The 27,335-nt window shown below is 34.9% G+C and overlaps 2 protein-coding genes across 2 annotated transcripts in view; both read right to left on the bottom strand.

Moving 5' to 3' along the window:
* On the bottom strand, window positions 1-23,542 carry LOC118747196. The gene is made up of 16 exons (XM_036481185.1): window positions 23,329-23,542; window positions 23,076-23,254; window positions 22,771-23,005; window positions 20,527-20,902; window positions 20,358-20,433; window positions 19,960-20,044; window positions 19,599-19,897; window positions 19,392-19,528; window positions 11,076-11,091; window positions 10,300-10,381; window positions 6,046-6,215; window positions 5,639-5,975; window positions 3,587-3,983; window positions 3,439-3,514; window positions 349-732; window positions 1-276 (listed from the first exon to the last, which is right to left on the bottom strand). Exons 1-16 carry the CDS (start codon window positions 23,405-23,407, stop codon window positions 133-135), a joined length of 3,072 nt encoding a protein of 1,023 aa, XP_036337078.1. The 5' UTR covers window positions 23,408-23,542; the 3' UTR covers window positions 1-132.
* Window positions 23,543-26,212: 2,670 nt separating this feature from the next.
* Window positions 26,213-27,335, bottom strand: part of LOC118747195 (phenoloxidase-activating enzyme-like) — an 8,870-nt gene continuing 7,747 nt past the window's right edge. The window contains exons 6-7 of the mRNA XM_036481184.1: window positions 26,676-26,747; window positions 26,213-26,377 (exon numbers count right to left, since the gene is read on the bottom strand). Of these exons, the coding sequence (XP_036337077.1) occupies window positions 26,243-26,377; window positions 26,676-26,747 (207 nt within the window). The 3' untranslated portion in view covers window positions 26,213-26,242. The remainder of the gene's footprint in view (window positions 26,378-26,675; window positions 26,748-27,335) is intronic.

Raw genomic sequence — 27,335 nt, 5'->3', positions numbered from 1 at the left:
TATTAAAAAAGAATTAAAGTATGACTTCTTACTCATTTAAAAACCATTAGCACATTTAGGCATTTCGAAATTAAAACCAAAAATATAATAACTTAAATAAATATTTAAAAAAAAATAATAATAATTTAAATCTCATGTTGTATCAGCAATCTTCTCCAATATCCAATCGACATAGTGTTGCACACTCGAGTATACACCAGGCACTTCTGGTCGCGCACAACCCACACCATACGAGACTACACCGATCAAATAGTAGCGGAAGTCACCTTTATAAGACTGTGTAGACGAAATAAAATCAAACTGTAATACATCGTTTTTAGTTTAAGTTTAAATGGTCACTTAATTTACCTCTGGTATCATCAATGGCCCACCAGAGTCACCTTGGCATGTATCTTTGCCGCCAGAGAGCACGCCTGCGCATAGTACACCTGAATCGAATTGATCCTGCGATACTAGGCGATTGATGCGACGGTAGCTATTTTCGCAGACATCATTTTTGAAAATCGGTATTTGCAACTCCTGCAAGACGGTCGCCGAAATACCACCCTCCATGGTTTTGCCCCAGCCCACAACGAAAGGTGTATAATTTACGTAGGATTTTGTGCGAAGCGATTGTGTAGTGGGGAGACAGATTGGTGAAATGGTGTCGCGGAACTGTACGTTGCGTTCGAGCCAAAGTAAAGCCACATCCGACTTGCCATTACGTCTGTTGTACTGTGGATGTGCTTCTTTCTACAAAAAAAAAAGAGAATCAAACAATTCAAAAATTAGTTTAAGAATTTGGAAAATACTCCTCGTAATAGATGCAACTATCGATTAATTTATTTATAGATTTATCAGTATGTTAATCCATAACTTATAGTTGGAAAAACTAACGATGTATTGCAATTTTCCGGCTTATCTATATTTTTTTATCGATATCAATTTGAGATCGAAAGTAACGGTTCTATATCAAGATTTATATTTTTAGATCATTGCAAAATCCCTATTTTTTTATTTATATTTTTTCCAACCAAGAATAAGCTTAAATTGGGATTTTTATTTTTTTCAGACTAATTTAATCATTATTTTGTGGTGATTTTTATTTTTTCTATAAAAAAATCGTTATTTTGGATTCTTATTTTTTTCAATCTTTCTATCGGTTTAAATCTTTTATAAACAAAAATTCAAATCTGAAAATAACGGTTTTAATACGATCGAAAAAAATCAAAAATAAGGAACTTGATCGAAAATATAATAATAAGACGATTGTTCTTGAAAAAATAAAAATTATAAAATAAAAGTGAAATTTAATCAGCAAAATATAAATTCAATTTTAATAGTTAGTAGTGATGTTTATTATTAAGATTATAACCGTCACGGTCCCTGATATTAATACATGTCTATTTGCTCGATCTATATTAACAATTTCACTGATAGTGCTATCGGTTATATCGATTTCACGAATAATAAGTCTATTAATCGAATTTCTTTCGACTAGTTGATTCTTTTACTGATATTATGAATTTTGTATCGATATATTTATCGACATCGATTAAAATCTCAATTTATCTTCTAAATTTGTGCTTGTAAATGTATTAATGGGTACAATTTCGATAGATGTAATGCTATTGATTTTTGCCGATTTTATCCAATTGTTTTTCAATGTATTTATATTAATTGAAATGTCAGTGATTTTTGATATTCGATGCTGATAAATGCAGTAGTCGATACAATTTTGGTAGATACAGCGCTCGAAATTATTACTTCTATCAATGTTATTCAACTGCTTATCGATATTTTATCGATATCAATTTGAAAGTCACTGATTTTTATATCGAGCCTTAACCGCCAAAATAACGTAAGCGACATTTTTGATGCAGAAATGCATCTAGATGCTCTAGGAATATTTCTGCATCAAAAAGAAAATTTTGAAAAAAATGCCACTTACGTTATTTTGGCGGTTAGGGCTCGATATGCTTAAAAATTTAGTAATGGCTTATGGAGCGACATTTTTACCGACTTCATACATTTTTATCGATATATATGACGATATCAATTTGAATGGTAATATTATCTAATGCTGATAGTTGTACATACTAATTGGTAAAATTTCGATAGGCATATCGCTTCATAATTAATCTTTTAACAATATATTTATCGGTATAGTTTTATATAGCAGTGTCGATGCTCATAAATGTGCCTATAATTTGGAAAGTGGCCCAAGTTACTTCACAGCTTTTGTGCTTAAGTGACCACCTGCAATTGAAACCCGAATGGTAATTCATTCAACTTCATCAACCAAAGGTATGAGATTTTGCCGATAAATTATGACGATAAAAATATTAACAGAAGCATTTGGTTAGAAGTAGCCGATCAGATATATAAAAGAAGAGAGAAATGACTAAAGCAACTTTCAAAATCATGGCCAAAAATATACTAATCGATATCACTTCCATAAGTAATACGCTAAATATTAGTTCTTTTAACAATAATACCGACTTTTTTATCGATAACGATAAGTCGGTACTTCTTGACGTCCGATAATGATAACCGTATTAATTGATACATTTATCGAATTGTTTGTCGATGTATTTATCGTAAATATATTCGAGATTAAAGGGCTTAGACGGATTTGTGAATCGTAAAGACTACACTGAGGGGAAAAAATATTAAAATGAAATAGAAACGTAATTGGTCTTACTATAAACGTCAACGAAAGTACTGTATATTGGTAAATATTCAATTCAATTACGCGCATATTAAAATGACCTCGTTCATACTGAAAAAGCATCCGCGAGTGAATAATCAAGACAAAAACTAAAAAAAAAAATTTAATTTGCATGTTGCCGGCAGTGGAATTCGAACCCGACCATCTCCGGATATCAACGACTTGTGGCAAGCATCTTTGCGCACTCAGCTACACCCAGGCATATAAATTCGCTTTCAACTGTTGAATATCCATCAACACCACAGCACACGATTTGTACTATGTATGTATGTGTGTGTTGTCGCCGTTCTCAGAGCGGCGCTCTGCATGCTTGGGGTGCGTATGTACACTTACATATACATACATACTCAGATGTGAACAGTCAAATACGTGCGTAATAAATTTTGTATGAAAATATTATTTTTAAATACGAACATTTTTAAACGATAATCAAATATAAAGTATTCATTTTTACTATGCATTATTTCCCTCAGTGTAAGTAAGCTTTAAAAATGAATGCTAAGTAAGGTCACACAATGAGGATGTATGTGATGAACGCAATAAAAAGATCTTCTATGACGAATTCGGAGGTATGTCTTAGGAGGGGAAGACCAAACATTCTTGTATAGCTACAGTTGGAATTTGGATTTCGCTTATAAAATATTGAATTAAATACTATGAACAATAACGTCTATTGAAACTTAAACCCACCGCTTTACATAAAAAATATTTCACCCCCCACCACTTACCCGCACAATATTTATATCCTCGTGTCGCGTCTCCGTGTCGGTACTCAAATCGTGTTCACCCAAACGTACATAGGCGCTAAAAAAAAAAATAGATAAAGAAATAAGTCAGTAATTTGTTCATACTTCCCGCCCATTTTCTTTCACTTACAGATCATTCCGTATGCAATGTGCGGCGGTAATCACATGTCGTGCTGTCACCAGCGTGCCGCCACATTTGAATGGTGAAGCTGAAGAACCATCTGGATAGGCTAGCAGTGCTGCCCATGGCCATGCACCCTTCTTACTCACTTCTCCACCAACAATTTTCTTATAAGAATTCGATGTATGACCGCAACCCTCCTCCAAAGTTAGTGGACGTGTTGGCACCTCGTCAGAATTGTGTATTATCACTGGCGCATTTGTGACGGCTTTGTCTGTTGTCGGACAGCAAGCAACAGAACCAGCACCGCCACAATTGCGATTTGAGGCACGTAAATAATCAGCAAATTCAGGATCATTCGATTTCGCATAGAGTTCTGTAATCAATTGTGGGCAACTGGAGATGGCTAAAAAGAGGGAAATGAAAAGTGTTATTCGTATGGGAATTATATACAGATAATAGGTCCGGTAGAAAGTCAAAAGCAAATAGTTTTTAGATAAAGCTAGAATCCAAATAATCACTTCAAAAATATTCACTCGCCGCAATTAGTCCTGAATGTTGGACAGTTGGGCCAATTCAACAGCTCTTTTGCAACTCGTGGGCTCTGTCACTCGGGGTCTGCACTTTTATGGTCAAAATTATTATCTGCTATTTGGCAGTTGTACTGCTCTCCAACTGTCAATCAGAGGTGTAGGAAATCTTTTGAAGTCTCTCAGTGGGCACAACTTTTGCTGCCTTCAAGAAAATTAAATGAACACTCGGTGGAGGCAGTCATTTCTGGCATACAACAGACTACGCCTAACCCCATGTTTACTGAAAACATTTGAGAGTCTTTTTTAGACTTAAATATGAATAGATTGAAGAGATAATTCTACCGAACCAAATATCGGGAGATAAAAATATTTCCGTAAGTAATTTAGGTTGGGCGGCAGTGCTATGTTGACACACTTGGACTCCGATTTCTTCGTAATACCGCAGGAGGTTTGAATTTATCCCCGTTCCCCGGTGCTTATCAAGAACGTGCATAAGGTTCCATCATCTATTACTTTTAGGTCATTGATAGCATTGAAGAATAACCGCAAAGCGCTTTTACTGTTCGTTTTGATAGAGTCGGGCAATTGCAAAAAAGATATTGGATGGTTTCTTCTTCGTACTCATCCATGCAGCTTCTGCAGTAGTCGTTCCAGGGTTCACCCAGTCCGGCTGCGTGTAGTAAAATCAGCCAATACCCGGTGATAACTCCAGTTACTATACGAAGGTCCTGCCTCCTTAGACTAAGTAGAAACTTAGTACATTGAGCATCTATGGCTGTAAAAATTTTCATGTTTGAAGAGGGGTGCCAAGAGTATCTCTTATTCTGTATCAGGCAGTACCGTTTCAATGGTCAGTTAACCAGGCAATGCGTGTGCGGAATGGCTGAGAGATCGCTGGCATTTAGCGACTATATTTGAGGTCAGCGCCATTTTTCCCAGAGATTTAAAAGACGCCTTACTGTCAGTGCAAATGTAGATATCATGACTAGGAATCGTATCACATTATAGCAGTGAGAAAGCCATCAATTTTTACCCCTCATCGTGGGGTACTTTTTAATACGAGAAATTCCTAGTTCTCAGTTTATGATCCGATTTCGAAGGAGATTGTTGGCAAACCCTACCAGCGCGTTGCAGATTCCAAGTTCCCAGAGCGGTAAACATGCTTGTGCGAAGAGTAAACAAACAAAGACAGCTTTTTATAGGTTGGAGTTGCGGAAAGAAAAGGCTAACATTCCGGGAAATACACACTCGAAGGTTTTTCGCGGCATATCGAGGGCTTTCAATAACTTCTCTATCAAGCCATTATTGGAGGTCTTTACTCAGTCGCAGCTAATCCTTCCATATATTACCGGATAGGCAAACTTTTTGATTGTAATTCAGCGTTGGGGTATTTATGCGGTTCGTGGGGCTACAAACATCTGAACTCTTCGAACTGAAGCATATCAGAATCAAGTTAATGTTAAGTTGACTAAACTATGCTTCCTTTGGAGAACGGATATGCTCTATATTTAACTTCTTAAGTACTTACCAGTACAAACACCGCGTCGTAATCTTGGATCAACACATTCCTGTCCAGATGCACGATCTACAACTTCTCTTGGCGCCTCTGTTGTACTCGTTGTTGCTGTGGGACGAGAAGTTGAGATCTGAAGTGGTTGATTGGTTGCTGGTCTCGGTTGTATTATAACTGGTGCCGAAGTAGTTGAAGGTACGGTGGGTAGGAAAGGATTTGTCAGTCGTTCCGTAATAGGCTGTGGCTGCGGTTGTGGTTGTGGCTGCGGTTGTGGTTGTGGCTGCGGCTGCGGCTGTGGCTGCGGCTGCGGCTGTGGCTGCGGCGCTGGATTAACTGGCCGTGAGCAGCAAACCTAAAATCATTTTGTAAATAATTAGAATTTTTTATTTACTTTTCTTTGTGCCAAACATTATCTAACATACCAGTGGATTGCCGTTAACACTGCGTGTGCCACAAGAACGCTGAGATGCTATAACATAGCGTTCGGCTTGATTGCGATTGCGTACGTTGAATACATTCGCTATTTGTGGACAATATTGTAGTTGCACGCAAAAACCGTAGTAGTTTTCCGGTGTGACGCAGTTATACTGGCCTGTGGAAAAAATAATAAATTGATAGAGCTCTAAATTGTAATAGTAAATGGAATGGTGAATTATGAACAATCGTCTTCATCCATAACTTCAGCCTTGACGATCTTACTATTCCCATTGCATATTGGAGTAATTAGATCTTTTAAGAAGGGACAAGTGTATCGCCAATGGTCCCAAGTACTATAAAAGGCATTGTCATTAATGTACTTTCTGATCATCTGGAAATACGAGGATCTGTGAATTTTCGTCTTAGGCTAAACTAACATCAATTGATAAGGCTACTGAAAAATAAGGTGCACTGGGATAGTAATAAAAGGTTCACTTACAGCCAGTCGACCATAAATCCATCAAGTCTATAAACGAGATGCGAGAGAGTCTTTACTGGGGAGGACCAGGCACTTCAGGAAGAGGTTCACCATTAACAAAATACAATTGGAAATGACGCAGAGTAACTAAATGTTAGTAAGTAAATCTTGACTTCAAAAGTAACGTTCAAGTCCAATTCAATTTAGAAGAAAATTGAGAAGAAACCCAGTTGCCGATAGAGAGGCTGTCTACACCGGCGCATCTCCAAGATAAACTGCGGTTCACTCTCGATCCGCTCCTGCCACATATACATACATTTGTATGCATTAGCGCACACAAGGGGTGGGTTTTGGGGTTCAAACCCCCCCCTAAAGCTAATAGCCTCAAATACAATATGTATCTTAAAGCTAAGAATCCAGCTCTCAAGGAAATTATAAGAAATATTTATTATAATTTCTGTTGCTTGAAAAAGCGCGAAAATATACGAGCTTTTATTTCTTGAGAGCTGCAAATTGATTTAAGAAATTTTGGTAGAAGAATATTTCTTTTCCATTTCTCGTCCGTCGTTTAATATGAATTTTTCGTTTTTCTTGAGAGTTCAGTTAATTTTTGCGGTATTTGAAATATTAAAAAAAAATTAACAATCGTGAAAAATAACCATCTCTATCGAAAACCAGAAATCGAAAAAATTAACATAGAAGTGCAAAAATTCATGGAATCAATAAATTTATTTTTACTGACTCTTAAAATTTTTGATTAGGTACTTTTGAAAGTTGAGCGCATCTTGAGTTTATAGAACTTTTTATTAAACAAGTAGTTTTTAAGGAAAGAACACAACCGACTTCAATTCTCATATTCAAATTTAGGGGTACCGTTAATTTCTTCATGATCCAATCATCGGATCTCTAAAACAAATTACGGGACGAACCTTGAGGTACTATCTTTCTAATAAAAAAAAGGATTATTGAAAACGGTTCACGTGGTCCAAAGTTATGTATTCCGGCGAGATGATAACCTCCCTTTTTTTGAAGTCGGTTAAAAGCGTTTGAGTTCTGTTTATCCGTAAATAAAGTGCAGTTTATGAATTTTAAAACGTTTATTTATTTATTACATACTGTACATAAAACTTGCATAAATGTATTTTAAAGAGGGTATTATCTGAAGCAAATTTTCAGTATTTTCCGGTGATATATCTTCAGAAATATAAAACCCCCCCCTAAAATATATTCCTGGGTGCGCCCCTGTTTGTACGGGTAAATACGAGTAGTCTCCTAAGTACATATATGTCTACAATTATCGCTCAATCTATCACTAAGCACTTTGTTTAATTTCAATTCATTGTCAAGGCTTTAAACAAATATCTCCTGAGTATAGTATATTATTGATTTATTTAATTTTTTGTATTTTCAACTCTCATATTCCTATTCATGTATTTATATATATGTATATGTATATTTTTTTTTGCACGCCCGAATATTCATGACCTTGAATTCGGGCCATCAACTGACCGCCAACTGGTTTACAAAACTTGCATACGAAATACTAAGTGTCATGAGTGTATGTATGTACTTGTGCAGTATTTTACCAAAATTGATATTTAATGCACATAAAAAGTAGCTTCTGGAAATTAAATTAAGACCAGCAGCGGTTAAATTAAATACTCTCATACGCTTTTGTATGCTTTTGTATATTCGTAGTATATGAATACCAGCCAGCTTAATTAAATGATCATAAACGCGGGAAACTAAAATAGCTACTATAAAAACTGCAGCAAACTTTCTAGCAGATCATTAAATAACCCAACAGAAGTGAATTGGAATGAATATCATCTTTTACAGAAAGAATTTTAAAGGAAACCACTTTTTCTATGTCATCAAAGCGCTGCACAGTGGTTCAAAACTGGCATTTGGTGTTCACAACTCACTGGAGCCTTCATTTTTTTTACTCCATTTCATTCTCTTTTTTTAATTAAAGCTAATAAAATTTGCAGGCGACTAATTGGTTTTTGAATTTTTATTTGTTTGTATTAAATTTTTTAGTGCAAAATGGAGCAAAAGTAGCGATTCTAAAAAAAAATTACACTATCCCGTTTCAAAAATTTCACAGAAATTAAAAAAAAAATGTTTTTAAAAAAATATTGCGTATGCAGTTTTATAGATAATTAAATTTTAGTATAACAAATTGCAATTTGAATGTAGCTAAGAGGTCGCATTGATTTTTAATAACAGCTGCGTGCTAAATTGGAAATAATAGCGTTTGTCATATTATTAAAAATTCAACGCGAACTCTTAGCCACTTGGAACTTGCACTCACTGCACTTCATACCCAAAATTTTTATAAAATGCAAAAAAACTAGTTAGCTTTGATGAAAATTTTTAAATTTTTTTCAATTTCTGAGAACTCTACAATTGTTTTAAACTAGTTTTATTATATAACATTTATTAACTGGAACAGGAGAAGCGATTTTCTTCAAAAATTTGCTACTCTTTCTGCACTTTGCGCCAAAAAAAACTTTATAAAAAACCTGTTTTCGCAAAATGTTAATCTGATAAATGATTAAAATTTAGCTATTAAAATGTTAATCGCGATTGACGATTAAAATTAATTAATCGTAATCAGCTGCACGATTAATTATTAAATTTTTTTTTTAATCATTAATCATCGGTTGTGGTTACGATTAATTAATTTTAATCGTTAATCGCTAATCCAATTAAAAAGAACATCTGATTAATCGGTCTAGTTTGTCCGAATTTGAAACCAAACACCAGTTTGTTATTTTGTTTTTCACGCTTATAAAAAACAGATAATATATAAAAAAAAAAATATTGTTATTCTTATTAGTAACACATAAATTGGTGATTTTTACAAGCCTTCACAAATGTACAGGGGGTTATTAATACCTAGTTTGAATAACGTCTCTTAGAATAGATCTTAATAAAAATGCACACCAAATTGCTTAGATTGTTGAGGACAAATGACCTTGCCATACCCGATTAACTGGCCTTCTGTGCACAGGAAAATTCCAGAATAAATTAATTTATCACCAAATGATTAATGATTAAAAACTAATTTTTTTTAATTAAATCGAATTAACTAATTGATTACAAAAATTCAAAAATCGGGCTCAATTAACCTTTTGCAAATTTGAATAGCTTTCATTAAAAAAAAAATTAATTAAATTAATTGAGTGAAAAATTAAGGCTGCAGTGAATTGTGAACACAAAATGCCAATTTTGAACCACTGTGCCCTGCCTTTTTAAGATTTCGTTTTTGTGGTACAAGGTCGTTCTATGACCCCTTAACCTTTGAGTGCGAATAAAACAAAACTCATACATTCTGGACTATGGCTTCATTTGATGAAAACTTCAATAGTATTTATAAAAAAAAGTTTAAACTTTTGAGTCTGTGTTATTTTTACAAAGGTAATTTTTTACCGTTCCGTATATTTAAGATTGTTCCTATTTACTGATTTTGTAGTAGAACTTGTTTCATATATTTAATCACACTGGTGACAAATGACTTTATTTTACATATGTAAATATTTATTCAATAAAATCAATATTAAATAGTTGACTTTTAATGCCATTTTCTGACTTGCATTTTCTTCATGATTTTATTTGAATATTCAAAAGTTTACTCATACATATTTACACTACTACCGCTAAAAATTTTCACACAATATTCCAAGACTTAGCGAAATTTAAATTAAATGTTTATTTTAAATTACATGCGCGTGATTTGTTTTTTTTTTTTTTTGTTTGCCTTACATTTCCAACCTACCTTGTGAGTAAACCGCTGGCAGTATGGCAAAAGCAAATGCCAATAGAGCTATAGAAGTTCTCATCTTATAGCAATTTCGAAACTTTTATGCACTAATTGAGGTTTGAAAAATCCTGCAGCTTCACTACAATTTTTTCTTTCTTTAATTTTCTAATTCACACCATCACTCGTACACGAATTATTTATTATATGATTTATGTAATTTTAAATTTTGTCAATTCTTCACTTTTTGTCTTGATGACGCGATATGCCGATAAGCTTGTCGAATGCTAGCTTCTTTCTATGTACGCGCTCAAATCGAAACTGTTTACGAATATCACAAACGAATCTTCACATAGCGCAAAACTGCTAATTTTTCAGCTAACTAAGTTTTCAGCGAATCATTTTTACACAAACCATTCAACAGCATTCGCATAAACAAACTGCCAGCCGGTTTATATTTACAATGCATATTTGTACATGTGTCGTGTATGAGCCGTCATCAGTTATTTAGTAACACAGCCAGTGTCCAGTCCAGACAGTAGCCGGTTACATGAAACACAACACGAGCGATTAAGGGTGTATGAATGTATTTACTTACATACATGCACATGTATATACAAGCATAAAATTGTGCGAAGTTAATGAATGACAACTTTATTAATAACTTGAAATTAATGCATAATTTAGCATGTATTTCACTTAACCGCCCAGCTAAACGGGGATTTCTTGTGAGAGTTTGGTCAAAATTAGCAATGCTAACGATGGAAAATAAAATCACTTGCCAACAAACTCACTTGCCACTTAAGGAAACTACAAATATGAATTGTTTAATATTGAAATTAACATTGAGAATATTCAAATTTTGTTTAGTTTAAATTATAGCAAAATTGCTCTGCTTACACTTGATTTCAAGAGCGCGAGAACTATGACGAAGGCATTCATTGCGTGTATTCTACTCTCCACAACAAACGGAAGACTGAAAGCACGAACTTGCTCTGCAGCAGCGGCGCGCACATCTTGGGAAGTAACCGTATCTAGTAATTACAGTTATTAGGCAACACAAAAAAATACCCCAGAGACAAGCAAATACGCTGGTATTTAAATTCTATTGTGTACAGTTACTATGAGAAACTAGAGAAATTATTTTCGCTCATATTCACATAAGAATACACGAATGTATAAGTAATTTTACATATGCTATGCTATACATAACAGTATTTGAAAAAAAGAAATAGATAAACTTATTTATAGCTTTCATAAAATTCATACCAAAAATAAATTTTTCTGAGTGAGTGCATTATGTGACCAATTTTCGTATATGTTATTATATTTTTTATTTTGAATTATAATTTTGTGCTTTGTATTAATTGGCGTTGATAAAAAAAAAGAAAATGATTTGTGGCTTTTCAGATTTTTTGGGGTTTTCTTCGAAAATTTTCGGGAGTGCTTCTTGGAATTTCAGTTTTTTCGTAACCTTTTTTGCGCCTTTCGAAATTCCTTCGGGATTTTTCGTGTTTTTTTTTTTTTGTAACTTTTGCGGGCTGCAGTTTTTTCGGGACTTTTCCATTTTTTTTTTTTTTTGATTTTCGCAGAACTCCTGTGGGGCCTTTCAATTTCTATTGCGTTTCTTCGAGATATTTTCAGTTATTGAAAACTTTTTGGAGCTAATTCTGCAGGACTCTTTTAGTTCTTTTTGAGATTCTTAGCAACTTTTGCCAGTTGGGATTTTTAGAATTTAAGACAAGTAAGTTTTAAGCAAAAAACATGAACGAATTCAATTCGCATATAAAATATAAAAATAAATTTTAAAAATTTAAAAGTACCGTCAATTTCTTTATGATTCAATGATCGGATCTAAACCAAATTAGTATGGGAACACCTCTGAGGTACCTTTCCTTAAAAAAAAAACGTTTAGAAGTCGGTTAACGTAGTCCAAAGTTATGCGGTAACATACATAAAAAAAAATATTTGCAAATTGATAACCTCCTCCTTTTTTTGAAGTCGGTTAAAAAAAATTCTTTTTCAGAATTCGTGGAGACTTCTTTGGGATATTTTGGCTTTTTTGTAAATTTTTTAGATTTTCACGAATTTGCGGTTTTAAACAATTTCTGTGAATTAAAAAAAAATCTAGATTCCTTAGGGACACTTCGAGTTTTTTAACGACTTTTTGTGATTTTGTTGTTGTTGTTGTAGCAGCATACAAATTCCCCAAAGACTTTTTGGGGAGTGTTGCTGGAGTGACAGTCCTTGGCCAGATATAAATCTAGGTCGTTCCGGTTACGTAGACCCGACTGTCGTGGTGTCGTGTTTGTGATTTTGTCGCGGTCTTTTATGTATTATTTTGGGACATTTCGGTATCGTTGGAGTTTTATTTTGAGTTTTTTACGATTTTTTTTTTGTTTCAGTTTTTAAGGTATGTATCTTAATTTAAAAATATCAATGAAATTATGGCTCGTCTAAAAAAAAATTAAATAAAAAGCTGAAGTAACCACTTTTCTGGCTGAAATATTTAAGTGAAATTTAATATTTGGTTAATTTTTTTTTTTGTATCTTGTTTTTTTTTTTTTAATTTATAGCCGGTACGAGCTCTATATAATTTTAATCTGTTGGGATTACATTTTCTCTATTATTAACTGGTAAAGGTTAAAAATTGGTAAAGGCCATTGAATAGTTTTCTTTACGCTCAGTTGAATTGTGTACCCATCTTTCCCCAAAGCTCTTACTAAGATCCATTCAACTACCATATATAAGATTTCTTTAAGAAAAAATTAAAAACATTTTTAAGAAGAAATAGAACGCTGGAGGACCTAAATAAGAACCTTTGTTATCCGACAAAGTAAAATATCTTTAGAAAATATATAGCCAAAAAAAGTAGTGCAAAAAAGTTTCGAACTAGAATATTTTTGAACAGTGTTGCCACCTGTGAAAAATTAAACTCAGTAAGTAATTTGGGTTAAACAATATGGCATGGATACTAAAGGGAAGGCATTTATGGCCATATTCAATTTCATTAAATGGAGTTGCCATCTTTCAGAAATTAAAAGTATTTATATACGCATTACGTACGCATGTTGAAAGTATTATTATACACATTAGTATAAAAGTAAATTTTTTTTTTTTTTTAATAGCGTTGCCACCTAGCAATAAAAAATAAAAATAAATATAGATGTTTTTTACGCGTCTGCTGGTAACAATATTTACAACAGTGGAGTAAAATATATACAAAAATGGCATAAAAAAGCACACGACTACAATAAAGAAGGTCGTCTCTTTCAATAGTTTAAAGGAGAAGATTTCTTAAAATTTTTCTATTTCAATACTTTTGTATTATAGGACCATCCTTTTCTCTGGGCTGTACATTTACACCTACTATTTTAAATACAGCCGCTGACTTGACGTCCTTACATGCTATGATTAAAATTTAATCTAGTTTAACATGTAATTCACCTTCCCATGCAATTCAATAGAAAGTTCTAATATTGCACTGCATGAAAAATAATACAACGAGCATTATTTGGTCAATTGAATCACTTTGAGAATTTGTTGTCGGAAAATGACGTATATGCATTTATATACTCTGAATTGCTTAATAAATTCTCACATTTAAAATTCTTTGAGCATTACAAATTAAAATAAAATCAATAATCGTGTCCGGCATTCGAAACCAGTGACCAGTGTGTCATCAACTGTGTCAACGCCGTTTTGCGGCTGCATAAATAGTAAAATGCTAAAATTATATCATCGAGTTGTGGGCAGCAATAGCAACAGTAATAGTATTAAATATGTAGCATAAATGCTGAACACCAAAGTTGTGCTGCAATTGCAGTTTTTATTTGCGCCAGCTTGGCATCCGTTTATGCGGATATTCCAAATTATTTACGGATTTGCGTTTCAAGGTAGTTCAGTTTTTTATAAGCTTTTTTGTTATTCATTTTTGTCGACATTGCGTGCAAAAACGCTTTTTCCAAGAATGCTGCTTGAATCAACTTTGTTGACATATCAAAAGTAAATCAAATGATAAAACTTAAGTAAATATGGTTGCGAAAGGGAGAATACTTCTAAGCTGACTTGTTAACAAATTTCATAAAAAGAGTTTTTGCCGCTATTTTGTTTTTTTTTTTTAATAATACAGTGTGTAATAAATACTCGACTGTAATTAAACATAATTACAGCTAAAATGTATTTTTTTAGATTTCCAATGAAACGTTGAGTAATTAAAGCAAACTTTTTCATCGTTCTAGAAACTATTTAGAAAGAGAAAATTAATGGCTTCAGCAATAATTATTTCTACGTCTAGACGTACCATAGTTGAGGACAGAATATTTGCTCCCACACTGTGTGGAACAGACTCCATTTGCGTTACAAATCTACACTGAAATAAGTATGTTTTTTGAAATATAAGATGCAGATCTGGACCCATTTGAATGTGAGAACAAATTGGGTTTTCATAAATCTAAGTCAATGATAGATGCGATCTGTGACAAGTGCGGAGACCACTAAAAATATATAATCAATGATAACCTTGGCAACTGAAGCTGGGTTCCGTATTCACTGCTGGAGATATATGTATGTACTTAGTAGGTTAGCACTTTATAGAGATAGGGTGCTTTACAAAACAAATTACGGAATAGAAAGGCACAAGGCCATAGAATTTTCATTTTTGCAGACGTCATTGCATAGATTCCTATCGAACTCCTTCAACCAAACAGAAACAAAGGAAATATTACACATAAGTTTGATTCCTCAAAAAACGTCTTTGACTCCCTAATGAATCTTCGAGAGCCGTTCTACATCTAAGCCAAAAATGGCGCCCAGTTTTGTTATACAAAAGTGGGACAACCAAAGAGAGGGACTCTCACGAACACAATGGAAATATGAAGTCCAGAATAACAGGCGAAACTTGGCCAATAAGGCAAGAAATAAACGCTTGTAGCAACAAATTAGAAAAATAACTTAGTTGATTTGTTAGTTATAAGTCGGCATAAACGGTCCTTGTGTCCGTTGTTCATTAGGTCTTGCATCCAACTGATAATTCGCGCAAAACCCCGGAGCGATAAATAACTCTAATTCCACTGATTAAATCGCAAAACCACAGTAATTCAGTTTGGAATTCTGAAGATCCCAGTGTTTGCTCCCATATAAAATGTAAGCTCAGACTTGTTTCACTTCGTGAAAGAATCCATGTAGCATTAACTTATATTCTTGAATGAGGAGCCTTTCCAGGACCTTTAGAGAAGTATAGCTACCACCGCAGAAGTACGATTTGCAAAATTATCCGATTGCGAAGCCCTCCATACTCAATGCATAAATTAATCTGAATTTGTTCCTTTATATGCTATCTAGTTCAGTGTTGGTTACTTTTTTGGTCTTGGATCGGCCGTAAAGCCATGGTCGTATCTTCTAATACAAGGTATTCTTGACCGCTTCATTTCTCTCTAGAAGGTAGACTTGCTTAAATCTAAATCAGGTTCTACGGAATGATAGTACGCACCTCTAACTAGTCAGCCACAGCCTACGCAATAGCAATCGATATTTCTCTCCCATTTTGCCAATAATATTTAACTTACACATCGTGTTTATTGGTTCCTGTGAAATATTTAGTTCCAAAGGAAGTAAATCTAGTATTTATGTTTTTCTTCAGCCTTCACAGCACTAAAACCGGGAACCCAAGTTTTTTAAAATATTCTCAGACTCTACTCAAATTCTTTGAGTTCTCAGTTCAGTATAGTCCTATAGTCCTATACAGAATTACTCCTAAATATTTTACTTCTATTGGAAGACATAGGTTTGTTCCTCTAAGAACTAAAAGCTAAGACTTAATAATATTCTACTCCGCTGATGAAAAGCACTTGGTGGATTGACAAATTGGATGAGCTCGTAGAGGGCGTGCAATCTTATTACTGACAATAGAAGAATGGCATACGCGGAAACAAGGAGAATTGAAGTACCGCCTGACCAAGTTATCAACATGTCCTTGCTCATTCTAAATGATTTTTCTGTCCCTAGTACAGGTTTAGGCTGTCACTGATTTTTTCCGGCAGGCCAGCTGTAGTTCCATCCCATCCCTTTCATATACATATAGGTGTACATATATAATCCCATCCGTTTTCATATCGATATAGGTGTCTCACACTTACAAACATGTGGTAAATTTCTAAAAGAGATTACTTTTTGAATATTTGGAAGTCGTATCCATTTCCTAATCAGTCAAAAAGCTTTAACAACTTTTATGAATTCTTCTTCTTTTTATGAATTGAGGTTAAATGTTAATTAAACTTGAGAATTACTCTACTAACTTGGATTTCTCTTACTCTATTCTACTATATTTATTAGCTTTGCGAATATATTAATTAACAAAGGGGACTACCAAAGCTTTTGCCATTTCAACAAACAGTACACAGTCCATATAGTTTGCAAGTAAATATAGACTTACAGCCAAGGATCCCCTCGAATTATCAAGCTTAAACAAATAAGTATAATATATTCCATATAAATATTTATGTAAATAGGTATATGTAAATATGAACAAAGCCCAAACCATTTAGTACCTCTTTTCACTTAACCCAACAATTGTGTGTTCGCTATAATTGAATCAATAACCAGATTTAGTGTTTTTAACCGTTCCCAAACGAAAGTGTTCCATAAATTGTTAGGCATGTAAATTTGTATGTACGTACATACATATGTGTACATATATCACGTGTATTAAGTGCCATCTTCTTCATTTTAATTACCTCTTTTTTTCTATTCATATCATAGACTTGTTAACGACTCAAGTGTGATTCGCTTAAAAGTTAGTTAACCGCAAAACAACCAGTTCAACACAATCAGCAGTCAACAAGTTAGTCGATCAAGTAGTTGTACTTCAAATTTTTGTTGTTTTTTTTTTCTTAGCGCATTCGTGTTTTCAACGAGGGAGAGAGCGAGAGAGCCGCTTACTAAAGTAAATAATTAATTTTGTTTGCTTGTAAATGATGACACTTAAAATATGTAGCTCTTCACACAGACGCCCAAGCGTAATTACGACAGTTAATTGGTGGGAATCTGGAATCGTACACTTAGAAAAATTTTGAGCATTTACATTTACAAGTATTTAGATATTAAACATTTTCTAAAATATCACACAGTTTGTGTTAAGAGAGACTTATGGTTAAGAGTAGATCACCGTATGCAACACGATCTGACCCTAGGCTACCTGAAATTGGTCCACTCTAATGTACATACATATATACGTGTATATACTTGCGGTTTATTTTCTTTCGTTTTTTCTGCTACCAGCATATCTTCATGATTATTTGGCAAGACTTAATTCAATGATAAGCTACTCAAGTATGTATGGACGTAAGTACCATTGTTTGTGCATATGTATGTATGTTTTCAAACAAAGTGGCGTGCTTATAAAATATGTGTGTACGTGTACGAATATGTATGCGCCTTTGAAATCGATAGTGAATTCAAGTTCATGGCTTAAACCATTTTTTTGTGTGGTATTTCCTAACTCATTGACAACCTAGAGTTCACCAGTTTTTTATCTAGATTTACATTTTTAATTAAATCAAGCACAAATATGGCTGAGATATTGGCTTTAAAACCAACTAAAATTAGGCTAAATTCAATTTCATCAGCATCGCTTATTATTATTTTTCTTGTTTGGCGCTGTAACCGCGGTTAGGCGATTTTGTTCAGTCGCCGCACATTGGTGCAAATGCAAAATTTACTATTCTAAAAGGTCTACAGCCTACGATTCTTGACGTAAACTCATTTTTTTTTAATGGAAAGGTAATGAAATTTTTAAGAGGCTTAAGGAGAAGATTGTACTTGGATTTTTCATTGATAATATCATCTAACAAAATATCATGATTTACTTGTACCTAAAAATACACATCAAATTTGGACCCTTATTTGGAATATGATAGCAAAGTTAGTAGTTGACACGAATTAGAGACAAAATTACCTCGGAGAGTACTTCTGCGCCCACACCAGTTGTAGAGGGCAAATGGAATGGAAATTTTAACTCAAAATTTTTCTAAGGTCTAGCGAAGGAAAAATGTAAAATGAAAGTGTATGTAAGACACAACTGAGCCCAAATTTCTCGGGTTTCAAGGAACTGTCTCTTTCAGTATGAATGCGGAGTTACCCACAATCGATCTTTTTTCATTGGTTCGTGTTCCGTGTGTATTAGACCGTACCACCCTATAAGTAAACAAAAAAGGTTTTTCCATGCACCCCTGAGTCTGTTTGAAAAACAATTTCGAGAAATATTTCTTTTTTCTTTGGCTGAACCCAGGGCTCGTATTTTTACATTTTCCGGTGACACCTACATTTTGCCATAATTTTTCCGCTGGAATAATCAAAATACCTCCTTATCAGTTTAATGATTTTTAGAGAGCTTTAATTTACTGATATTAGGGTAGTAGGAGCTGAGATCTGGTGGTTGAGTGCTACTAAGGAGTGCCTTGCAAAAATACTTTAGACTTAGGCGCGAACTACGTACTTTTTTTCTGATATGGTCTAGAGTGCATGCGTAAACATACAACTTAAATTTAAAAAAACAATTCCAAAAAAATTCAATAAATTTTCATTAAAACACTAGATATAAAATTAAATTCTTTTTATTTTAAACTAATTTTTCTAGCTAACATTTTTTAGAATGCGCTTAGAGCTGACTTTTCAAAGCTACGTTAAAAATATTTACATTTAAAAGTTAAAAAAACAAAACTTAAACAATGCATGCGGTTTCGCGGAAAAAAGGAAATATAGCAACGTGTAACTATAAAATTGGCATTTTATAGGTACATGCATGCTTACATATGTACACATACATACATACATATGTAAGTAGACTTTTTCAGAGCACATTTATTCGGAAATCAACAGGCTTAGTAAACTTAAGCGGTTGGCCATATTTCTTCTTCACCTTGAAACTGCTTGCTTAAGTTTAAGTTAACCATTACTTAAGCTCTAGCGCCCTGCATACTTAGTAGGTGGACAACCGCTATATATGTAGTACTATAATATTTATAGCCAACCAAGATTGAAAAGCGCCACTTACTTAAAATTAAAAACTAGAAATTAAGGCCAACATCCATGTGCGGGCGGGTACTATTTACGTCTGCGCCAGCATCTCCAATATCCAATCTATGTACTGTTGTGTATTTGTATAAACGCCTGGTATGCCAATGCGCCCGCAACCAATGCCGTATGAGACCACGCCGAGTGCATAGAAGCGTGTCACGCCTTTATATGGCTAATGTAAACAAATTAAAAAAAAAGGTATAGGATAATTTTTGTTTGTTAACATTTCTCGCAAAACTCACCTCCGCCACCATTAGCGGTCCACCCGAATCACCGCCACACGTATCACGTCCGCCACCTAAATCGCCGGCACATACCACCGTATCGTCAAACTGTTGATTGGATACAAGCCTTTTGTTCGCTTCATAGCTACGTCGACAAACAGAATTATCCATAACTTCAATTTGTAGTTCTTGCAGTATATTTGATGAGCGCCCTCCTTCCATGACACGTCCCCAACCGGCTACAAAGGGATGATAGCCTATGTAGGATTTACTGCGCAACTGCTGTGATGTGGGTAAGCAAATGGGGCAAATGAAATCTGTGCGCGGAGTTTGATGACATTAAATTATACTTAATTTTAGAATGTTATGCGTGACTTGCCTGTAAAATCAACATTTTTCTCCAGATATAAGACAGCAATGTCATAGCGGCGATCTCTGCCACCGAAATTTGGATGACGAACTGACTGGTTTAAGAGAAATAAGTATTAATGTTGGTGGATTTAAGTTTATAGTTACTCTTTTTTTATAAAGTAAGTATGCACTTTATCGACGAATAAATACAAGAGATATAGTAAACAAAAAATCTAGCATAAACGAACATCTTTAAGTCCTTAAAATTGTTCATAGCACCAATTACTTTTACAAAACAGATCCTCTGCGGTCTCACAAGGAGTCCTACGTTGAGGTGAGTTTCAACAGCGCTTTAACGAACCTAACTTTCATACATACATACTTACATATATGCTAAATAACTAACCCATGCTAAACGCAACTCACCTTCACTACATCGATGTCCAAATGTTGGGTTTCCCTTTCGGTGCTCAAATCATATTCGCCTAAGCGTACAAATGATCTGCAAAAATTAAAAATTAACAAAAAGAAAAACGTTACTGTATTTGTTCTGTGAGCATCACAATTTCATCTCTCGCAACTACAAATAACTCACAAGTCTCTCAAAATGCAGTGAGCTGCGGTCAGTACGTGTCGTGCTGTTATCAATGCGCCACCACAGCGAAATGGCGATAAGCTATATCGATCATAGCCGATTAGAGCCATCCATGGCCAAGATCCAATGCTGCTATTACCACCGCCTACAACTTTCAATGTTGAAAGATGCGTCAGGCCACAGCCTTCGTCTTCGGATGGCAAATGCCATGCGGCATCATTTGAACGTTGCACCGTTTTTTTCTCCGCCACCGGACAACAAATATTCGTGCCGATGCTAAAGCAGATAGCATTCGACAATTCCAATTGCCTGCGAAATTCCTTATCGGTGGGATTTTGTTGTGCGCGTGTGAATAGTTCGGTGCAAGTTTGAAATGCTAAAAGGGTGCAGAGAGGTGGGTAGAGCGAAAGATAGGTATAAATAATCAATTGTTATTGCATATAAGTAGAGTGAGAGAGCGATAGGGAGTATAAAAATGAGAAAGCTTGTCAGCAGTGTGACCAGATCATAGCTATTGCAGCTGAGTTGTCTTAAAAAATAGGAAAAGTTGGAAGCAGCAAAAAAGCGGTTAACAAGAAATTAGGACTTTTATGCTGAAGGGGTATTTACGAGAGCGCCTCAATAAGTCCCTGACTTTTTAGACGTATTCTTGAGCGAGGATTTCATTTTTGGAGACAAGTCTCTTGTATTTCCAATTAGCAAAAGTTGCCATAGAAAAGAAATGACTGGCGTACTTCATGGGGCTGGGCCAGAAATGCATTAGGCATTTACCGTGTTAATCTTGAAGAAGAAGCAGAAGTAAAGTCTCTTAGTAATATGATATCTTGAGATCGCCAAAATAGGTGTTTCTTACAACGAGAATTTCATAGTTCTTTCCCAGGCGCATTTATTTAGGTCTTAAAACAACAGATAATCACTGGGAGCTAAATTCAAATCCGTATTCCGACGAATGGTGTAGGTAGGTTATCGTCGCTGAAACAGCGTTGTAAGGGTTAAGTTAGAACTCCAGATTAAGCTTTTTAGGCCGCAATATAAAATTTATATCTGAATAAAGTGGTGATGGTATAAAAATCGCTGTACGCCTGTAAAGCTTTATGTGCAGTTTTACTCTGAGGCCGTCATGGCTCCATTGTGATGCCATAGTAGTGGGGCTCTATTTATTTCATTGTCCTAGAATTGAAAACAAATTCGTCGTTCCGATGAATATCACAAAATCGACGATGCTAGCTGTGCTTAGCTCAGGCAGACACTCAAGGAAGTGACGATGGATCGAATGTCGACAGGATCTTCGTAACGTGAGGCAGTGTCATAGGTATCTTTGTACTTCCTCTACATCGCGACAAAAGTCATTCGACTGGCGGATTGATGGAAGTAAACTTCGTTACTTCGTCAAATGCGGTAATTTTTTCTCCAAATAAATAGATATTTCTAATAGTTGGCTGTAGAATGTTTCTTTTCCTCTCCAAACAGTTTGAAACGTGCTACGTGCTTCTTCAAAAACTTTCGGCCTAACCTAGTTACCTTCACCTTGCCTCCTTCGGTGCTAATTTACCCGTGAAGACTATTCTGCTTTCATTAATGATTGTTCTCCGATAAGCTGTGATGAATCAAAGCTTTGCCATGGTCATAAACGTGACAAGAATTCGTTCTGTAAGCGGTTCCTTGGCGCCAAAAAGCCCTTCGAATTTCTAACACGATTGCGTTTGTGACTAATTGTGTCAATAGTTTTATTATACCTACATAGTCATTCGAAATCGAATTCATTGAGCCATTTGATATGCACGCGACTTTTTCACACTCGGACGCTTTCATTTTTCGTTCATTCATTACCATATCGTGGATTTTTTCAAGTGTTTCGTTCGAGTAGCAGTGTGAAGTTCAAAAAGTAGCGAACTTACTAATCCAGTCTGGTATAAAAAAAAATATTATCCGAATTACTCTCTGGCCGAATTTGCCTTTACAAAGTTCTCTGCTTTTAGGTCTTTGTTTTTGCTATCAAAAAGATAAGTATTTTTTACTTATACCATACCCGTAATTTATTTATAAAATATGTATATATATGTATATAAAATTAATACTTAAACAAAAAAAAATACTTGCAGTAGAAAAAGGCCACCACGCTAAACCTTAAATTCCGAGTTTAGTACAATAAAATAATACTAAATCTAGCATCAGAAAGCTTAAGCTGGTCATACTGCGAGCAAGATATAAAAACACAGAGGGCGTTAGAGCAAAACAACTCACGTTTGCAGGTGCCATCGCTGCCATCGTGTGGCACTCGACAAGTTTCCGGTGGCGAGTTTTTGTCATTCGACGCTGAACGTTCATCATCGCTATTCGTTTGAGAGGCAACTGTTGTTGTACTCGTAGTTTTTATTGTCGGCTGGTGTTCATCTGCTGACGTTGGCATCGTTGTGGTGGGAAGAATATGATTATCGTTTTGATTTGTATCTTCGAAGATTGGGCGAGTGCAGCAAAGCTAAAGATCCACATTTATGTAAAGATGAAAGTTTACAAACCGATTGTGTATATTAGCCATTAAAACTTACAATCGGGTAGTTGTCGTGAGTCACACGATTATAGCAAATATTGCGTAGCGCCTTCGAATATCTGGTCGCTTGATCTACAGACAGTTTTTCGTACAATCTCAAGACTTCCTGGCAGTATTTCAATGAGACGCACATCCCCCAATCGCCAAGTGGGGTTTGACAAGCGTTATTTGTTGGCACTAAAAGTCCGTATATACATACATAAGTACTTTCGTATCTAAAACCATAAGCTAAACATCTCAAAGTTCCCCACCTTGATAGGCCATCCAACGATGCGCAGTTGTTTCACATATAACAACAATTAGCACGATTGCATATTTTATGGTCCACATTGTTGTTTTTTTTTTTTTTTGTTGCTGCCTTTCTTCCCTTTAAATTCGTCAGCGATTTATGATAAACAAATGCAATTGATTCACAATTTACTGGACCGTAACCGCGCTGAGTACTATACTTGCGGAAAAGCGGAGCTATACTAAACCTTGATTAGCACAAACTATTCTAGAGTCACACTAATGAAAAATTTTGCACTCAGTGTGCCTGATTGACTTTGTATTAGCAAATGCAGCGGAAAATTATTATTTGTAGATTTGTTAAAAAAAAAAAACCCATACGTTTGGACTTCACCAAATTGCATTTCTCTCAGCGCATCTTCGTGAATTCAAAAACAAAAAAAAATACATTAACAACAACATCAGTAGTAATATTTAATTCGAGTATGTAATTGCAATTGACTTAGTACGAGTGAATTCTGATTAAATAAATTTTATGGGTTCGCTACACTAAGCATGTAAATATTCAGTTATTGTTTAATGAAGTTTTATATACATACATACATACATTCATACATACGTATAGGAGTGACGTTGAAATGGCCCACTGATGCCCAACCTTCTGGCGTGCGTGCCGACCGGTCAATGCCCAATAAGAATCACTACTAGCCGCGCAACGTCAGGTCTGGATTTTGTGTAATAAGTTGTGTGTTCTCTCAGGGTTGTGGCTGAGCCAAATTAGTTTGCATATACGACATCCGCCGCCGCCATGCGCCACCTTTGTTCCGATTTCTGAATATGGTTCCAATTAGACGGTGAGTTCCAATACTCGATCGAGACCAATGTGGAACCCTCTCTGGCTTACTTTTCTGCAGCCTCGTTTCCGAGAGTTTTGCAATGACCATTGATCCAAACTAAATCTAGAACGAGCTAACAATTTATGGAGTTTAAAAGAGTCCTACACTCCCTGATCAGTTTCGACTATGTTTTAAAAGACGCCAGGGTTTTAATGGCCTCCTGACTATTCGAAAAAGTGGCGACACGCTCGCTGTGACGTAAACCTTTAGCTATAGCGAATACTTGTGCCTGGAAAGCACTTGAAAATCGGGCAGATGGATTTGTCTCCACCGACTCTGTGTTCCATTTTGGAGTCATCGCTATACAGATGATGCATCTTGAAAGGTCTATGAAATTGTACTTCAGGTAATCGATAAACAATCTCATCCTGGGCGGCAGTCGATAAATTTTACTGCAATGAGCGATCCCTTTTAAAATTAGAAATAAAAGTGAAATCTATGTAAAATAAACTGGCAAGCTATTTTTAATTGATTTCAGCTTAAATACGACACATTTCATTCTCTAGTACTATAATGTTGACTGTAGCTCATCGACTGATTTGATCACATATGTGCATACATACATACATATGTATGTATAACTTTATGCATTCACACACAAGTAATAACTAAATATAAGATACATTGCTTATAAATTGTGTTTTGTTTTGATTATTGCCGCTAATGTTGTTGCTGTTGTTGCAAACGATGGCAGCGCAAGCACATCAGTAGTTCTCCTAGAAAGCTAGGTAATCTCAAGCAATCTCAAATTAATATATGAACATGTATGAATGTTGACAAACATACTTACATACGTATCGTCTTAATCAGTGTTAACGCTGACAATTTTTCGAAGTCGCAAAAAGAGTGTCACTGCCGAAAAAAGTGTCTTCAAGTCCTTCAAATCGTTTATACCAGGGACGGGCAGATTTTTTCCCCTAGTCAAAAGTCAAAGAGTTTAAAGTATTTTTTATAAATTGCAATACACTGGGACTTGCTGGGATTTAAAACAAAACCATTGTGACTAGCCCACTCGGTGATAAGACTTAAATCGTGGACAGCTAAGATACACTTGGACGTGGTCAGCATACACGTGAATGTTACAATGCTTAATAAGTTTAGGTAGATCATTGACATATAGAACAAATAACGAGAGGGCCAAGGACTGAACCCTGGAGCACTCCTTTAATTACGGACACAAAGAAGGACGAAGAATTGCCCATGCATACAGCTTGAGATCTGTCAGAAAGATACGAGTTAACTAGTTTCAGCGTTGAAGACGAGAAATTGAACAAATGTTTGAGTTTTAGACACCTTAAGCGATGGTTGTTATAGTGTAATCAAATGCTTTCGAGTGGTCTAGAAGAGCATGGAACGTTATGTTATTTTCGTCCAGTTATTGTCTGATATCATCGGTCACATTCAGTAGTGTTGTGGTACAACTTCGCTTCGACCTGAAGTCTGACTGAGTACCAGAGTAATAAGAGAATATGCTCAGAAATGCATTAATTTTTTTTTAAAGTTCTCAAGGACCTTCGAAAGAAACGGTAGCATCGCTATCGGTCTACGTTCGCCATTTGACTTCTGTACGGGTATTATTTTGACTTTGTTCCAGTAGCTAGGGAATTCCGACGAGGTGAGGATTGTGTTCAGTGCGTGCGTTATATACGGCAAGATTTTTGGCAGAATGCACTTCAAGAATGCCTATTTCACGGACCTGTTGCCAGGTTTGGCTTGGAACCCACTGCAACACTAAACTTGTGTGCGTAATATTTCATTTTTTGGATCCGGATAGCCTTGTTGACGTCTTTCTTCAAGACTCGATACTCAGAAAACAAGTCATCTGTTCTAAACCGTTTTCACATATTATATTTACATAAAAGTTACTTTATCTTTTATGAATAAGGCTATTAGAATCTAAGATGAACCCATATCTTAATATAAAGACAAAATGTGATAAAACTTCTACTTAAAAACAGATTTTTATTACATACAGTAAATTTCAAAATATTTTTTTACATTAAACGCATTAATACCAATTTTACTCATCTTAAACTCATCGTTAAGTCATGTGACTGCGAATCCACGGTAAATAGGAAGCCACACGTGTGTAAACTCCAGGAAATCCAGCTCGAGCGCATTCATAACCGTAAGAAACCAAGCCAAGTATGTAATAATGATAAGCGCCATTCTCCAGCTAAGTTGTGGGAAATGAGAGCAAATCACAAACAGCAAGTACTTATCATATGTATGTATGTATGTATGGACATTTATTTAAAAGTAAAAAAACGAATACGACAATGACCAAATAAATAAATACTTTCGAATAAAACACTAATGAAGTTTGGTAATGGCAATGAACTTTCAAGCTAGTGAATCAGTAAAATGTAGGTGCGTATACATATGAACACATACAGGCATATTGGTGTCTAACAAGCAACACGATTTAAAAATAAAAAATAAAGATAAACTTGAAATTAAATGTTTATAATTACCATCGGCATCATCAGTGGCCCACCGGAATCCCCCTGACAAGCATCCACATAAGAATTGCCAGCGCAGATGAACTGAATTAGGGGAAAAACATATTAAACGATTTTCAAAAAAAAAAAATCGATTCATGGTAATTTAGTTTAAATTTAAGAAAGATGGGTGCATGCAAAATAAATGCAATCGACGGCTGAGTGAAAGTTCGAAGGCGGTTCGAAAAAGCCTTATCTCAGAATTTGGTAAAAGACGGAATTTTATGGCCTTATTCGTAAAAAATAAAACGGATCTATAAAATGATATTTTCATACAAATTTTCGATTTATAAAGCAGTTATAGTCTTTTTTATTTTTTCTTGAATTTGGGTGTTAATTTTTAAAGTTTTTATAAGCAATTACATTTTTAAGCAATCTTTTATTCAAAGTTCATTTTCCCTCAAAGAATTGGACGAAAGTTGATGAAATTTTGTTTGTAAGCGAAGTGACATTTATAATTTAGAAATTTATTTTTTTTTATTAAAACATTTTAAATATTCGACTTGCATTAAAAATATGTTTTCAATGAGTGTTTTCCATTTCGTTTACATTTTCGAAACCTGCATTTATTGAAGAAGATATTTCTAAAAAAAAAAAACATTTTGTTGGATCATTTCTGGTACACCTAAGTAA

This window comes from Rhagoletis pomonella, unplaced genomic scaffold (genome assembly GCF_013731165.1).
Source record: "Rhagoletis pomonella isolate Grant_MI unplaced genomic scaffold, Rhpom_1.0 Rhpom_scaffold_00011, whole genome shotgun sequence".
In the NCBI taxonomy this organism is placed as follows: Eukaryota; Metazoa; Arthropoda; class Insecta; order Diptera; family Tephritidae; genus Rhagoletis; species Rhagoletis pomonella.
This window is presented reverse-complemented; position numbering and strand designations above follow the sequence as displayed.